Source organism: Stigmatopora argus, chromosome 8 (assembly GCF_051989625.1).
Source record: "Stigmatopora argus isolate UIUO_Sarg chromosome 8, RoL_Sarg_1.0, whole genome shotgun sequence".
NCBI lineage: Eukaryota > Metazoa > Chordata > Actinopteri > Syngnathiformes > Syngnathidae > Stigmatopora > Stigmatopora argus.
The window spans coordinates 8,846,168-8,862,219 of NC_135394.1; the positions used below are offsets into that span (position 1 = coordinate 8,846,168).

General features: G+C 38.8%; 5 protein-coding genes across 5 annotated transcripts; 3 read left to right on the plus strand and 2 right to left on the minus strand.

The window, feature by feature from the left end:
- The first annotated feature begins 14 nt into the window (after nucleotides 1-14).
- LOC144079394 (vacuolar protein sorting-associated protein 4B-like) lies at nucleotides 15-4,543 on the plus strand. Its single transcript, XM_077608137.1, has 11 exons — nucleotides 15-172; nucleotides 622-733; nucleotides 913-1,057; nucleotides 1,792-1,844; nucleotides 1,921-2,040; nucleotides 2,156-2,312; nucleotides 2,380-2,528; nucleotides 3,119-3,200; nucleotides 3,272-3,491; nucleotides 3,648-3,788; nucleotides 3,932-4,543. Exons 1-11 carry the CDS (start codon nucleotides 152-154, stop codon nucleotides 4,031-4,033), a joined length of 1,302 nt encoding a protein of 433 aa, XP_077464263.1. The 5' UTR covers nucleotides 15-151; the 3' UTR covers nucleotides 4,034-4,543.
- A 106-nt stretch (nucleotides 4,544-4,649) lies between these two features.
- On the minus strand, nucleotides 4,650-8,001 carry plekhb2 (pleckstrin homology domain containing, family B (evectins) member 2). Its single transcript, XM_077608140.1, has 9 exons — nucleotides 7,944-8,001; nucleotides 7,712-7,756; nucleotides 7,131-7,178; nucleotides 6,764-6,916; nucleotides 6,583-6,685; nucleotides 6,202-6,241; nucleotides 5,784-5,870; nucleotides 5,605-5,719; nucleotides 4,650-5,533 (listed from the first exon to the last, which is right to left on the minus strand). Exons 3-9 carry the CDS (start codon nucleotides 7,165-7,167, stop codon nucleotides 5,397-5,399), a joined length of 672 nt encoding a protein of 223 aa, XP_077464266.1. The 5' UTR covers nucleotides 7,168-7,178; nucleotides 7,712-7,756; nucleotides 7,944-8,001; the 3' UTR covers nucleotides 4,650-5,396.
- Nucleotides 8,002-8,129: 128 nt separating this feature from the next.
- Nucleotides 8,130-12,234, plus strand: ing5a (inhibitor of growth family, member 5a). Its single transcript, XM_077608139.1, has 8 exons — nucleotides 8,130-8,468; nucleotides 9,110-9,181; nucleotides 9,286-9,452; nucleotides 9,732-9,843; nucleotides 10,307-10,406; nucleotides 10,485-10,620; nucleotides 10,703-10,764; nucleotides 10,829-12,234. Exons 1-8 carry the CDS (start codon nucleotides 8,432-8,434, stop codon nucleotides 10,866-10,868), a joined length of 726 nt encoding a protein of 241 aa, XP_077464265.1. The 5' UTR covers nucleotides 8,130-8,431; the 3' UTR covers nucleotides 10,869-12,234.
- On the minus strand, nucleotides 11,947-13,476 carry cep19 (centrosomal protein 19). The gene is made up of 2 exons (XM_077608141.1): nucleotides 13,264-13,476; nucleotides 11,947-13,067 (listed from the first exon to the last, which is right to left on the minus strand). Exons 1-2 carry the CDS (start codon nucleotides 13,394-13,396, stop codon nucleotides 12,685-12,687), a joined length of 516 nt encoding a protein of 171 aa, XP_077464267.1. The 5' UTR covers nucleotides 13,397-13,476; the 3' UTR covers nucleotides 11,947-12,684.
- A 130-nt stretch (nucleotides 13,477-13,606) lies between these two features.
- pigx (phosphatidylinositol glycan anchor biosynthesis, class X) lies at nucleotides 13,607-15,690 on the plus strand. The gene is made up of 6 exons (XM_077608138.1): nucleotides 13,607-13,848; nucleotides 13,961-14,042; nucleotides 14,128-14,263; nucleotides 14,470-14,683; nucleotides 14,757-14,857; nucleotides 15,265-15,690. Exons 1-6 carry the CDS (start codon nucleotides 13,782-13,784, stop codon nucleotides 15,400-15,402), a joined length of 738 nt encoding a protein of 245 aa, XP_077464264.1. The 5' UTR covers nucleotides 13,607-13,781; the 3' UTR covers nucleotides 15,403-15,690.
- The last annotated feature ends 362 nt before the right edge of the window (nucleotides 15,691-16,052 follow it).

Below are 16,052 nucleotides of genomic sequence, written 5' to 3' on the forward strand. Positions count from 1 at the left end.
TGACAGTCAGCCTGACTGACGAAGTCAGGTATAAGTCTTCCGTGTACACGGAAGTGTGAGACTTTAGCCCAGTGGAAAATGCCAACACTGAGCTGAAAATGGGAAAAAAATAGAATACTGGGACTTGGGACATATTGCTTCAGAAACTACAATGGCTGGTGGTAATTTGAATGTGAGTAACCAACTCAATTGAACAGAAATACAACTAGAAAATGGGAATGCAATATGCAACCTTTCAATGCAAATGCTCTTAAATCTGTTTTCGTATCATTTTCCCTACGTGAATACCAAACAATTATACATAATTATGAGATATTTTAAAGTTTTAACCTTTGACCAATTGATATATTGTTAAATTTTCTTGCACATTCCTAACCTATTTTGTATTTCTTTGGTTTTCAGAGGAATTAAAATGCTTTTCAAAAATACTGTTCTCAATAGTTAGATAAGTGAGGTTTATTCCTAAAAAATATATATGTAACATTATTATAATGCAATCTTAATATTGTATAATATATTAATACTTGGTATTTTGACTTATATTTCCAGCCTCATGATGTTTATGATATACCAGCTGTGTTTTCTACCTCACCTGCCGATTAATAATGTTCATCTCAACAGAAAGCCATTGATCTCGCCCAAAAAGCATCCGATCTTGACTCTGCCAAAAACTATGAAGAGGCACTCCGGCTGTATCAGAGCGCGGTCCAGCACTTCCTTCACGTCATGAAGTGTGAGCATTTTTGAATGCCAAAATGCTGTGGAATTCTTTAAGTTGTCAAACTTTACAATTTAAGATGACAACCTGGAATGGTTTGACTCGTTCTCATTCACCCAATAAGCGTTGCCTTTGTTCTCTTTTCAAGTTACACGTCATCATCCTAATTGTCAACTATTTTCCCCCTGCCACAGATGAGACCAAAGACGGTCGCTCCAACGGGATGATCCGAGCCAAGTGTGCCGACTACCTGGATCGGGCCGAGCAGCTGAAGCAATACCTGAGGAAGAAGGAGGATGAGCCTCCCACCAAACCGGTCAAAGAGTCGAATGGCAAAAGGTGAGCGATCTTTTCTGTGTTTGTTTGCCGTCCATGATGACCTCAAAGCATAGGAATGGAACTTGTAACTGGAATGTGATCGTGCGACTTGACACGCAAGTCGTCTTGCCTGTTTCTGTTTTCATTTACCCGTTCTGGTTTTAGTCATCACATCACATTACAGTAATATACAATTCTACACGCCCATGTTTAGAGATACATGGGTGGTTTGAAAAAGTCAGATTAGATTAAAACTTTATTTCATACTGTATTCAGGAAATTCCCTTGGTTGCAGTAGCAAGCACAGACACAGAAGACATTGTAGACCTAGGTAAAAAACTGGAGCCACACACAGGAGGTCCCCCTTCTGCTGACAGACTGAGGAGATTCCGATATAGTACAAAGCAAAAAATGTTCTAAATTAAGAGTTCCACTTTTATTCATTCATTTATTTTCTGAACTGTTAATCCTCTCACGGATGGGAAGAAACCAGAGTATCCGGAGAAAACCCACGCAAGCCCGGTGAGAATATGCAAAGTCCACACAGTAAGAACCAACCTGGGATCAAACCCTCGACCCCAGAAATGTGAAGTCCACGCGCTAACCACTTGAACGCCGGGCCACCCGTTCCTATTTTAACTTTCTAAAAATAAACAAATAACAAATATAATAACAAAAACAAGATAAATACAATATGTGAATTATATTTTAATCTAAACCAAGTGGAAACAATAAAGGCCCAATTATCATTTCAGCAACGAGAGCAACGAAGAAGATTCCGAAAAGAAGTTCAAAAATCAACTTTCAGGTAGTACAGTGAATATAACTGATAATTTAAAAAAAAAACGGGCACGTTTGCAACCATACAAGTTATTGGGTTCAAGGCGCCATCGTGATGGAGAAGCCAAACGTAAAGTGGAGTGATGTCGCTGGCTTGGAAGGAGCCAAAGAGGCCCTGAAGGAGGCCGTCATCTTGCCCATCAAGTTTCCTCATCTCTTCACTGGTACGTTACGTATTGATGTACTCGCACCTAAAAAGGGCTAAACTGTCACTTTTACAATCTCTGCCTGTCTTGGGCTTGTATTTGGAGATCATTACATTGTATTAAATTGGCTTAGGAAAGCGAACGCCATGGCGTGGGATCCTTCTCTTCGGCCCTCCGGGAACGGGGAAGTCCTACCTGGCCAAGGCGGTCGCCACAGAGGCAGGCAACTCCACTTTCTTCTCCATCTCCTCCTCGGATCTGGTGTCCAAGTGGCTGGGCGAGAGTGAAAAGTTAGATTTGTCTTTTTTTCCCCCTTCAATGATAAAACACAGCAATGAGACAGGGTGTTTCTCCCAGGTTGGTCAAGAACCTCTTCTCGCTGGCCAGAGAACACAAACCCTCGATTATCTTTATCGATGAGATCGATTCGCTTTGCGGCTCTCGCAGCGACAACGAGAGCGAGGCGGCACGCAGGATCAAGACCGAGTTCCTGGTCCAGATGCAGGGTGAGAATAGACAACCTTATACGTAGTTAGTTATCCTGTGAACTAGAATACAGTTTTCCAGCTATAATTCTAAGTCTAGCTGACTTTATTTGAAAACTATGAATCATGTGGTCATAAAACTTAGCTACAGCGTGCATCTCGGGCATAGGTAGAAATTTATATATTTCAATTGGTCAAAAAATGGCATCAAAATTGGTAAAATTTAGATATAAGTTGAATCAGACACGAAAACTATTTCCCAGGCTATAACTTGCAACAGTCAAAAAGTCAAAAAACTGATATTGGTGCCATTTTTTATGAAATTAGTATGTCGTTCAGCATTTGTCTTCTACCAGTAGCTAAACAGGACTACATTCATGGCTAGTCGCATTCCACACAGTTCCATAATTTATTTACAACACTACAGCACTTCACTTAAAAAAAGACCAATTAGCTTATTTTAGCCAATTCGAGACTATCCAGATTTCTTTAACTGCTTTGAGTGACTTATAGTCCTCAAAATACAGTCGAAGGGGCGGGACTGAGCGACCAGCTTGGTGCGCTAGTAATTAATTGGGATTACTGATGAGTGCAGAAATTTTTAATTCTAGGTGTTGGGAACGATAACGAGGGAATCCTGGTTCTCGGAGCCACGAATATTCCATGGACTTTGGATTCGGCCATCAGGAGAAGGTTGGCAGCGGTAGTCGTTTATTAGGAGGGCTACCATTTATCATTTTAATTAAGCAGGCTTTGTTTTGAAGGTTTGAAAAGCGCATCTACATCCCCTTGCCAGAGGAGCCGGCACGTTCCATCATGTTCAAACTGCACCTGGGGTCCACGCCCAACCATCTGACAGAGGCCGACTTTGTCACGCTCGGGAAGAAGTCGGACGGTTACTCGGGGGCCGACATCTGCATCGTTGTCAGGGACGCCCTCATGCAGCCCATCAGGAGGGTGCAGTCAGCCACGCACTTTACGAAGGTAGTATTGGCTTACTAATACTACTGTGATGTCTCATTTTTGTTTAATATTTGACCATGAATACCACTATTTTAACAAATCAAGCCTAAATATCTACTTCAGTTCTGTAGTCACGTTACCTACATGGTTTCCTTCCTTCCACATTCACCTGTTCAGGTCCAAGGCTCGTTTTGTGTGAACCCCAACGTCATTATGGATGACCTTCTCACACCCTGCTCCCCAGACGACCCAGGTGCTGTAGCCATGACGTGGATGGACGTCCCCACGGAGAAACTTCTCGAGCCTGTCGTCTCTATGGTAACGATAGCTTCATGGGGAGCTCAAAGCATGAGCAAACCAGGCTCCCGCCATTCACAAATTTTAAGTGGAAGTGTGTGAAAATGTGAATATAAATGATGAAAAGGTCATCAAACCCAAATCTTTCTGTTGCCTCTATTAAGGCTGACATGCTACGCTCCCTATCCAAAACAAAAGCCACAGTCAACGAGGAGGACCTGCAAAAACTAATCAAGTTCACCGAGGACTTTGGTCAAGAAGGGTGATCGCTTACCAGAATCTATCTACCAATCGGCAGGTCACACTCTCACACACACACACACACACACACACACACGCACGCACACACACACTTACATGAAGGTCACGTTAGACTGCAAGCACTCATCGTATTTTATACAGGGCTCGTTTACCATTCTTATTTATTTCTCAGCTTCTTTTTATTATGTTGCTTACATTTTTCTAAGAACTCAGGGTGAAATTGTGAAAAACATTAACTCATTGGCAGCCATTGGTGGTGATAAGATGTCCAATCTATTTGAAGTGGCAGGGCTGGCAGTCAATTGCACTAATTATTTATTCACTTTACATTCTATTTGGCCTCATGCTTGAGAAATGATGACGAGCAAACAGTGGACTTCAGATTTGCTCAGTTTGTGCTTCTGCTATAGAAAAAGTAGTAATTTAATGACTAATTTTGAGTTTCGGAGTATGGGTGTTTTGTTGTTGTTTTATTTTGCAAAGGTTTCCAATAAAATTAAATCCCAAAACGCCAATTATTCTCTAGTTTTCATGTATATGTTGTATCTTACAATGTTATATGAACTAAATTCCAAGTATAAACAGTCATTAATTAATGAATACATTTTTAAAATACATCTGTTGGCTAAACAGTCATATTTAATTGCAGGTCATTCATTATTTAGTACATTTATCTTTACATATTTACTTGGAGATAAAAATAACATCCTTCTGTTTCACCTAAGGCCACTGTTAGTTTCTAATGAGAATATATATATTTTTTTAAATCCATCTCGGACTGATGTGTAATTGTAGGTATTGTATAATACTACACAACAAAACTGAACATATATGTAACTGGCTCTCTAGACATACAAAGAAATTGGCTCAAAACAGTTATTGAAATGAAACATACCATAAAAGGAGCTGCCAGTGTTAGAACATCACATTGGGAAGACCACGCAATTGTACACTGGCAATATTTTGGGGGGAAGGAAAATCAGGAGTGTAGCTAGTATAAACCGAGAAGATGACATGAATTTGTGCTAATTGATCACTACGAACAACCGTTGAAATTGTCCTGTGTTCTACAGCTAAAATAAAATGTAAAAACAACATAAGCACAACTTAAAAAAGGTACAAAAGGTGAGATGTTGGTATCTGACAACAAAGTACAAAACACACAAACACTTAATATATCAAACCTGATGATTCACTCTTCGTTTTTCATTTCTTGAGCAGGGTTACATTGAAAGTGCGGAAGTTAATTGATTATTTTCGGACCGTCCTGAACGCTTCGCAGGCAGAGAGGAAGCAGAATGCTAAATGAATAGGTGGAGCAGAAACGAATAAATACTTGTAGTAGAGGAAAATCAGCACATAGGCTACTTAGAAGACGGAGAAGAGCGAGCCCAGCGCCAGACCCGTCGCCGCTCCCGCCAGCATGCCCATCGCTACGTCGCCACCGTTATCACGCTGGCGCTCCTGGATCATCACGTGGTTGACGCCAGGCGCGACGTAGCCACCTACCGAAGAAGACGACAGTTGGGTAAGTTGAATATTGTGTCAAAGTGTTGGGTACCAAAACGCGTCTTACCCTGGTACTGATAAGGGTAGGCGACGGCGTAGGGTTTGCCGTCAGCAGTATAAACAATCTGCGTGGATTGTGGAGAAGATGCGACATAATCTCTGTATGGGCCTTGAGTGTAGTACTGATGGGGGGGGAAAGCGAACGTAAGCGTGGAATATAACGACTTTACTTAAACTGTATCTTACTTGGGGTGGTGGGGCGTATTCTGAGTACGGTGGCGGAGCGGAACTCATGACCTCTGGTGTGAAGCCCACCTGAGGAGTCGCAACCATCTAAAGATGTTAAAAATAATACATAATTATAATGATAAATAAATATAATAAAAGAAGTAGTACAAAATCATTTGGATTTTAACTGTTTTGAGATTGGCTTTGGTCATTTGAATGGTGCAATAAGTTTTACATGGCATTTAAATTAAAAAAAGTTTTTCAGGCATTCCTTTCTCTTAGAAGGATTGAGATTCAGCCTCACTTCAAGTAATTTTATAATTTTACTCAGGATTTTTTTTGGGGGGGGGGGGGGGGGTCTAAAATCCTCTAATTCTGGAATTATTACTTCTAAAGTGTATGTCATAGTTTCATAAAACCAAGACCAGAACCTTACCGCATTAATTCGGGCATCCTGTAGTGCCATGGTCCATGCCCTGGAAATAAGAGTCAAAGCCATTTTGAAAACATAATCATAATGTTCAAGGCGTGTATTCCCATTCTGAGTCATCAGCATGGAACAAACTCAGAGGCTATAACGAAGTAACGAATTTAATTTTCCCAATTATCAGAGATCTAAGAAATTTGTGATTTGCTAACTAAAAATATTTGGAGAAACTGTCTTTCACATGAAGGCCATTAATAAATACCAAATGTCTCCCCATTTGAGTTGGCACATGAATAGTACACCAGAACCAACATTATAATTAAATTTACACTGTGATTTATGCCTCTACAATGAAACTACATATTTTTTAAAATTCAAAAGTGGTCGTACATGGCATCATCCGCGCTGTCTGCACAAAGGCTAATAACTCTTCCGTCCCTGCACACAATCTGCAGCAAAGCATCACGAGTCTTCCCGTCCGGAGGGTTCAATTCTGCGTCCGAGCACAGAAAGCGATGTCATGAACCAAATACGGCATTACTGTGACATCGGAGGTGAAGTAGAATTGCACCTTGGCACGCGGCAGAACCGCGGATGTTGATGCAGTCCACCTTCATGTGGATGTCGTCTTCCATGTCCTGTCGCTGCTGGTCGTTATAAAAGACCAGGCGTCCGTCAGACCACAGGTCGAACCAGTTGCGCTTCCAGCGTCGCAGTATGGTACCTGTAGAGTAGATCAGACTATTAGTCGAAAGTACTAACTTACTTAAGTATATTTACACTATATAAAGTTTTGTTTGACTTTTAACTTTCACTCCAAACATGGAAACAAGTATGCTAATTATTACTTTTCCAAATCAGGGTAGTTACATGTCGCAACAATAACAAGGATGAAACTAAAAGGCTTAAATTCCACTAAGTTCCTTCATGTCACTTACTTTGCCTGTGAAGCCAACCACTCTTCACCATAGCCATTTTGGAGGAACCTGAACGCAACACAGTCAGTCCAGTGAAATTGGTCAATTTTACGTAATTGATCTGAACTTTTAAACATCTCTTGATTCCCCTGTCTATGAAAGTCATGTATGATGAAAGCCCAAACACTTAAAAGCTCCACTTTTTATTTGATGGTGTGAACATCTTTTTTTATGTGCATTTTCAACAAAAACAGGGAAACTCTGCGTCAGTGTGGACGTGGGTGTGGCGTGTCCAAACAAAACTTGTGACCTGCGGCTTTTCCATAAACTGCTTTGTACAGTCGTCATTTAATGTATTGTGTTAGTTAGGATAAAATCTCGAAAAACTAAAATCTATTATTAAATGGTTTGGGCAGAATATAATTCGATTTACTCCGCAGTTAAGCCATTTCAAAAACCCACCGATGACGACACGATTACTCTTCTTTTAATTAGCCGACGTTTGTTTCATGCTTTGATCATATAAGTTGTTGGTTAAACCACTTTTATTTCTAAATCGCGTTCAAACGAGTCGTTATTTAGGGAGAGTAAATCGCACTTGCCTGGTTTGTTGTCGTTGAAATATTATGGAGGCTTCAACTTGAAACCTGAAGCGGAAGTGAGATGGGTATTTTATAGAAAAAGCTCTGATGGCTTTCTCATAGCGTAAAACCTAAGACAAATTATAATTAAAAATATTCCACTAAAAGGATTTAAACGATTTGGGTAACCAATTATGCAGGCTAATTAAGATTCTAACTCACATAACTATTCATTAGTGGTGATAAAACATACCATGCCTCCGCGAGTTAATATTCTAATAACAAAACGAGTGCTACATCTCCTTCATAGACGATCTTTAGCCTCGGTTTGCACTGAAATATTTGCTGTTGATGACGTAAACTATCAGCTGACATCTTTGGAAAGTGCGAGCAAAAATTAGGGTGTGCTCATTTTGTCTATCGTGTTTTCCATTGTAGTCACGAGTGGGCAGTCGTACCCGAAATACTATTTTTGCTACCTAAGGGGCGGAAACATAACGGTTTGACATAAAATAAATACATATTTTGATGAAGTGCTCACACTTCACCGCATGTTTGTACTACGAGCGTGTACAGTCATGTTTAATCATACTTTCATTATTTAATCACGTGCATTCCCTCTGCGCCCCCGACGGAGGCGTGTGATACAAAACGAGCTCCCACTCGTGCTTCGACTGTCCATAGTTCACCAGCGCTAACGAAGTGACGTCACTCTCAACCACTTCTCAACTATAATCCGAAATGGCGACGGCAATATATCTCGAACATTATCTTGACAGTGAGTATACGCCTGGAGGAGTAATACTCACGTCACTGCGAATATTTGTGACATTTTTCGCTTATTTGAAGTTACTTCGAGGACTTATTTTCGTTTTTTAGCTGCTGAGTGACAGCGAGTTACTGTCAGTACGCGAGCCCATTTTTTCAGCATTTAGCATACTTTTAAACCCACTCTTAAATTAATAACATGTTTACAGAAGTTTGCTGAGACGTCTTAAAATTGCGACTAACGGGTTTAAAGTGCCTGTTAACTAGTATATAATAATGTTTGTTTTTCAATATTAAACGGAAACACCATGCTTTGCAACATGTTGGTTCTGTGCAGCCGCCTTTTTTGTATTAACTATTTAGGTGCCAGGCAGATTTATGGCGTTTAAATTAAGGTGAATGTACGATTAAAATAGTGTGTGGGAATTTACTGTTTAAGGCCATGTGATTAAACAAGCCTGAAATTTTAGAAAAGGTGTCAAACAAAACGCCAGTATAGGAAGATACAAATAAAATAAAGTCATAAAACGCTCACTAGCATGATAAGACTGCTGAATAAACAATATGAGTGTCATACTCATTTGTTATTGTAAAAAGCAGCTGGTGATATGATTTGGACGTCAATGATAGTGACCGTAACTTCTTTTTTAGGTATTGAAAACCTTCCATGTGAGCTGCAGAGAAACTTCACACTGATGCGAGATCTGGACAACAGGACAGAAGGTGATAATAGTTTCCAATAATGGGAGAAGCTTCGTTAAAAGCACACATTCGTTATTTGAAATGCGTTCCTGATGTAAAAATATGGAATTATGGCGTCCTTGCAGAAAAAAAGGTGGAGATCGACAAGCTAGCCGAAGAATACATCGCTAAGGTGAAGAACCTGGCGTCGGAGCAGCGGGTGGAACACCTGCAGAAGATCCAGAGCGCCTACAGCAAGTGCAAAGAGTTCAGTGATGACAAAGTGCAGCTGGCCATGCAAACATATGAAATGGTCAGTCCATTTAAAAAACACAGTGTTAGTGGGTAATAAATACTAATAGGCCTCCACATACGATTATTTTGAAAGTGGACTAATCACTGATCATTTTTGCAATGAGTTGGCTAATTGGTTTAAATAGTCCCAATCATGTTTTTTTTATTTTACTATATTGCTGTGTTAACATTAGAAAAAATATAATCTATTCCAAGGATAAAAATATTTGATCCCTGCCTTTTTACAGGGCAATAAATCAAGCACACTGAGAAAAATCTCTTTTTTTGGTTGACACAGGTGGATAAACACATACGGCGGCTAGATGCTGACCTGGCGCGCTTTGAGAACGAGCTGAAGGAGAAACTGGAAGTCAGTGGATATGAAAGCTCGGATGGACGAGCGTTGAAAAGTCAGTGTCATTGTGAAAAGATCCCCATTTTGGATTAAAGCCCTTTCAAGGACGTCCCGATACTGATTTTTTTGACTTGCGATCCCGTCCTATTTTTCTCAAGATATGTTTTGCCAATACCGATCCAGTGCCAAATCGATGCCCATATTTTTGGACGAGTAAAAATGATGCTTCATTTACGATATTACACGGTGATTCAAGCAATGCAGGCCCACTCAGCGGACATGGTTGCCTAATGGTTCGCTTTATAGCAGACAAAAACCATAATAGTACTTAAAAACCTGATACTGTCCTAATACTCCAAAAATAGTAGTCATATCGGGCGCCAAAACCGGTACGGTGCATCAGATCGGAACATCACTGGTCACTCCAGTAAACGGCTTTTCACTTAAGTAGACACTTAAGACTATTTTTGTTTCTTCTATTAATGTTCAATTATTTATTTACTTATTTTTACCAACAGAGACGGAGTCCCGAGGCCTCCGTGAAAAGCGTGGCTCTCGGGGACGAGGAAGGAAAGGCTCTGATGAAGATTCACCGAAAAAGAAAAAGATAAAAAACAGGTTCATTTAAAAAGAAAAATAAATAAATCTGGCGATAAACTCAATTTAATTTGTTTATTTTTTTGGGGTGATACGTAGCCCGGACATGAGCGACGCCCTCTTGCCCATGCAGCCATCGGACGTGCTGGACATGCCGGTGGACCCCAACGAGCCCACTTACTGCTTATGTCACCAGGTGTCGTACGGCGAGATGATCGGCTGCGACAATTCTGACGTAAGCTCACGCGGGACAGTTTGCAACATTTTAGGTAACACCATTATATCCAATGGCTAAAATTTGATGTGTTTGCTGCCAGTGTCCCATCGAGTGGTTTCACTTTGCCTGCGTTGACCTCGCCACAAAACCCAAAGGAAAATGGTGGGTACGCCCCCATGCTGTTCTCCTCATGGGTTTCATATTTAAATTATTGTTTCTCTCTCAGGTTTTGTCCACGATGCACTCAAGACAAGAAGAAAAAATGAGAAGAAATATTTGGATTATATCAGTAGTAATTGTGTACAGAAATATATTTTAGCTCGTCTTCATGCAAGCTTTCTTCAAAAAGCAGATTGTGGATTTTGGAAGTGTGCTACTAAGGGTGTAAAAGTACAAGGGACAAAAAACTTAACATTTTTAAAGTGGCTTAAAAACAACCGAAAGTGGCAATTTGTTCGTTTCCTATGGAAATATAATTAAACAATATAATAATTATTTCAAAATATAGCATCGTAGAAAAGGGAAACAAAGTTAACATTCTTGAATTGGCTTAAAACAAGCCAAAAAAATAGCAATTTGTTAGTTGTCCTATCATCAATATTTAAAAAAATAAAGCACTATGGAAAAGTGCAACCTAATTTTCCCTTAATTAGGAAAAAATCCAACGTCAGTGTTTTTGGGTTTTTTTTTTTTAGATGAAAAGAACAATTCTTTTTATTTGGTTCAAAAAGTTTGACTTGAGTTGTTTTCCTCCCCTACTGAATATATTTCTTCTGTACACAAATGTTCTCATGTTCAATTACACCCTTAATAGCGCCACTAATCCACATCGCGTAGCTTTCAAATTCACTTGAGATCTGTGACACTGGGTTTTTAGCAACTTGAGCTAGCATTTTCCCATCTTTATAAAGGCCAAAACTAAAGGGAATTCCGTAATGCAAATAAACAAGTGTGAAGTTTAACTCATTGGCTGCTATTGACGGTGCTAGACGTCCAATCCAATAGGGTCGTCAATGGCACTGGTGTGTTAAAAGCATTTGCGGCGTTCATTGCTGAGCTCTGCGTCAAATGCCACATTGGTGGATATTCAATTACGGCAATTTTGTCGAATTTTGGATGCTAGCACCACTTGGAAAATACTTTAGAATGATTGAAAATTAGTTATTTTTATAAAAGCCTGCTGAGAAATTAAGCTTATTTCCTTACTAAGATTAAAACTGACAATATATTGGGTTTCTCCACTACCTCCAGGACCGTCGATGAAACTAGATCGGATTAGCTCAAACCAAAAAAAAAATCATCGTTTGTCATCGTTAAATGAATTAAAAGCGACCTTGTTGAATGTATTTTTGGTACCTGTGGTCAGTGATATTAAAAGCACTTTTAACCATGTTCCCCTTTTTGAGGTTTGACACTGCAAAGATTCTTTAAATCTCATTTCAAAATGCACAGAAAAATATATCCGTTATGTCTATTTTTTTCCCCTCGCTAACAAATCATTTAATCAGTTTTAAGTTTCTTTAATAATTGACTGAACATTAGTCATGTAAGCCACTGAAAGGAAGCCAAAAGCAATGTATTTTGTATTGTTAATATTTTGTATATCAAATAAATATCCTCTATTATTCAGTACTTGACTTGGCATTTTCTAAATGTTTTATTAGAATATTGTAACAGTCCTTGATCATGTATTCGGTTTCTATAGTCATGTATCTTTCTGATGTAAATTTAAATGAGTTTATCACTAATAGAAGTCAAATCCATTTGAAGGTGTGTCAACAAATGAACCTTCATTTGCTGCCAACATCCCACTTGACTGGATTGGACATTTGGAGCTAAAAAGGTATTGGTACACTACAAATTCATCATCCATTTTCTCCAATTGCAGATTTTGGTTCATAATACTCTTTTTCAGTGCAGTTTTTGGTTCATAATACTCTTTTTCAGTGCAGTTTTTGGTTCATAATACTCTTTCAGTGCAGTTTTTGGTTCATAATACTCTTTTTCAGTGCAGTTTGCCATTCTAGATAACTACAGTATCATTATAATCGTTTGTGGTAGTGGGATAGTGGAGCAAAAATTTTAAAATCCATCTTCAGACTCCTCATCCCAGCTGCATTTTTCATCAGTTCCCTTGGCAAAATCCACCTCCACGTCATAAACAAAGTTGGGATCATCTCTGTGTTTGCGATTCTTTTCAAACAGCTCGTCCATCTGGTTCTTCTTAAGAGCCAATTTCTCGTCGTCCAGCTTGTTGAGGTCTTCGTTGAGATCATCATTGAGGTCTTCGTTGAAGTCTTTGTCGTGGTCCAACGGCAGCGAGGTCAAGCTCTGCTCCAAGCTGAAGCCCTGCAAGTGGGACTGCAGGATGAGGTGCAGCCTCTCTAGCTGAATCTGGGAGACCCCCTGCAGGTAGTTCTTGTGCCGGGGATTGTTCTTCAGATTTTCCGCCTCCGTTTTGTAGTCTTTGGGGAAAAGAAAAACATTAATGACAAACAAGTAAATCATCTTATCTCACCTACCTATGCCAGCGACGTATACTAGTGTCAGGAAAGAGAATGAAATGCTTTTCTATTTGATAGTAGATTGCCTTATTTGGAGGCGTGCCATTTTTTTTTAGAGTGATTGCAATGTAAAATAGGTAATGGTAGTTAAACGTACCGGAAGTGGATGCTGACAAATTTCGCACGGGAATGACACGTTTTCTCAATTTGTTGGTCTCCGTGTCTTTATAAATCAAAACTATGGAAGGTGGTCTGAAGCGCACTCCGCAACGAATTGCCTCGAAATCCATGTTTAGTCAAGTTTACGGAAATATTAATCGAAACGTCATCAGGAAGGACAGTTACTAATCAGATCGCCTAGCAACTGCCACTTGGATTAGGACCCCTCTCTCTTGAAAACATGCCTGATTTTTTTAATTGTAACGATATCCAAGGTATCAGGCGGCATATTGTTAACAAATTACGCGTTTTATTTGTGTTTTTCTGTCCCTAAAAAACTTTCGCACACTTTACTTTTCATTTATTGTTTGGATGCAATTAATTTAATCAGGCAGCATTATGGGCCCTTCGAGTCTACCAAGGGTCCTTCAATTTTCACTTCCGCAAACAGATGACTGATATAATACTCCATGTTTTCTTAAACATATAATATTGCTCCCTCGTCGGAACTATTTGATGCATTTTACACGTTTATATGCGACTATTTGGGGGATTTTATTAACATGTTATTCGATTGTAAAAGGTACGCGATGTCGTCACACTTTTTTAATCTTCAATTATCTTCGAATGCCTTTAAAAATATGTAACTAATATCCTCGTTGTGTCTTTTGCATCACTTGAATTAATTTTTATAGGCGAAAACAATTGTGGTTCTCTAAAGACGTTGCTCCAGTCAAGTGTAGTTTCACTAAAGATCAAGAACAACGGTTTTCACAGGTATATTTTTAAGAAAATGACCAACACATCTTAATCAGAATTGCTTGATGTAAATGCTTAAAATGGTTGTCTAATTTCGTTTTAGAGAAGTAGAGTCGACAGTTGAGCTCCAGCCTGGTGCGTTCAGGGACGTTCAGGTTTTGCTAGTTTACAATTGGCCAAAGGGGGTCTATGTGGACCCCTACCAGCTCGCTTTCCTCAGTGATGCAGTTGATTGGCAGGTGAGCAAAAACAGCAAGTTGTAATAACACAGAAAAACATGAGCTTCTGTTTTAATAATAAGACTATATTTGCTAATGATTATTAAAAATAAAGCAATATGTGATGTTCTATCCGTGCAAAAAAGCATTGAATACTACAGCCATTTCTTGTCACTGTGGACCTCATGTTTCTTCAAAATAATGGTTTATGTATTTATCTTCATCAGATTTTAGTGGATTCCGCTATTGACCTGGAGTTACCTGCGCACAAAGCTTCCAGTGTTGTCACCTACGTTTATCCCTCCTTTCGTGAGGAAAACCCTGGCAAGCTCCAAGTTAGCATCCCCGTTCATGGCCGCTATCACCAGCCCACCTTTGTTGGGGAAACTTGGGAGTCCATTGTAATAGAACCCCCAAAGCTACTTTTGCGATCAGAAAATTGTAAGTAGGGGAAGTTGGATTTGCTCTGAATTTACTGTAAATGTTTTCTCTTTTGTTGTTCTTTTATTTTTAGGTTGGCAACTGGGTGATTTGGAGCCTTATACGACAACAGAAGCGCCGTGCAGTGCTGACAATGCTAGCGGATGTTTGTGGGTTCAAGTGCAAGATTGGCAGGTGATTTGCCATATAATCAAAGCAGGAAATCATTTGTCTTTTATGAGAAAAAAATATTATTATTTTTACAACAAACTATCATATTTGATAAGAATCACATTGTAATATTATCAAAAAATAATGAGTACATTTGACTTTTTTGGTACACCTTTACTTTTATGGAAAACAATTGCATTTTATTACAATTATAAGACTAAAAGATTATATACCTTAAAATTTTGTTAGAAAAAAATGGGATATTGGTAGTCATCCATTTTTAAAGTAGCAAAGGCATGACAGGATACTAATAACCTTTATATTTAATGAGAATTAGTTTCATATTATTAAAATATACATTTTCTACTTCTAATGTTTGAAAATCCTGACACCATATTTTCCCATTTTTCTTTTGAACTTCCTTCCCGCAGAGTCCCGGCAGCCAAACTTTCCGTTTACCAGTGGGCGACGGTTCATTGGTGGCGCCGGTTTGCGGCGTGACGTTGGCGGTCACTATGATCTGTTGCTTGTTGCTCTCAAAATACACGTGGAAGCATCGCATTGTTTAATGCTATGGAAATATCATACTTGAATTACATAGTGATAAATATTATTGACAGATATTCAATTGTTTGTCCTCAACGTAAGCACTCGATCACAGGTATAAGGAAGCAAAAAGAAATGGATGCACACTGTTTAAGGTTGTCTTTCTTTTTCTGTCTTGTGTTTATTATGTTTTCTTCCATTTTACACGTAGATAAAACATTTGGTTTTAAGATGTGATATTTTTTCTCATTAACATTTTATTGCTAACTACAATAGTTTCGATGTGAATAAAATGTTACCTTCATTAATAAGTTGAATTAACTCAAATTATTCCATGGTAACTGCATAAATATTCATATTTTCCATTTTATTTCAGTCCACAAATAACACACAAACAGATAATAATACATTGTTAAATAAGAAATAAATAAGAAGTCAACATAATACATTAGTAGTCAACAGATAAGTTGTGGACGCCTGAAAATTTGATGAAAAATAATTCTACTTGTTATTACTACAATGTGCTTAGAGTGTACACTTTATAGATATTTGCTTAATGATTTTCTTTTATTTTCTGGATATGATCACCATACATTGGTATATATTTTTAATTAAAACCAGGAACATGGCGATGTTTCAAAATGGTTCCATACATTTCAAAACGAGAATATTG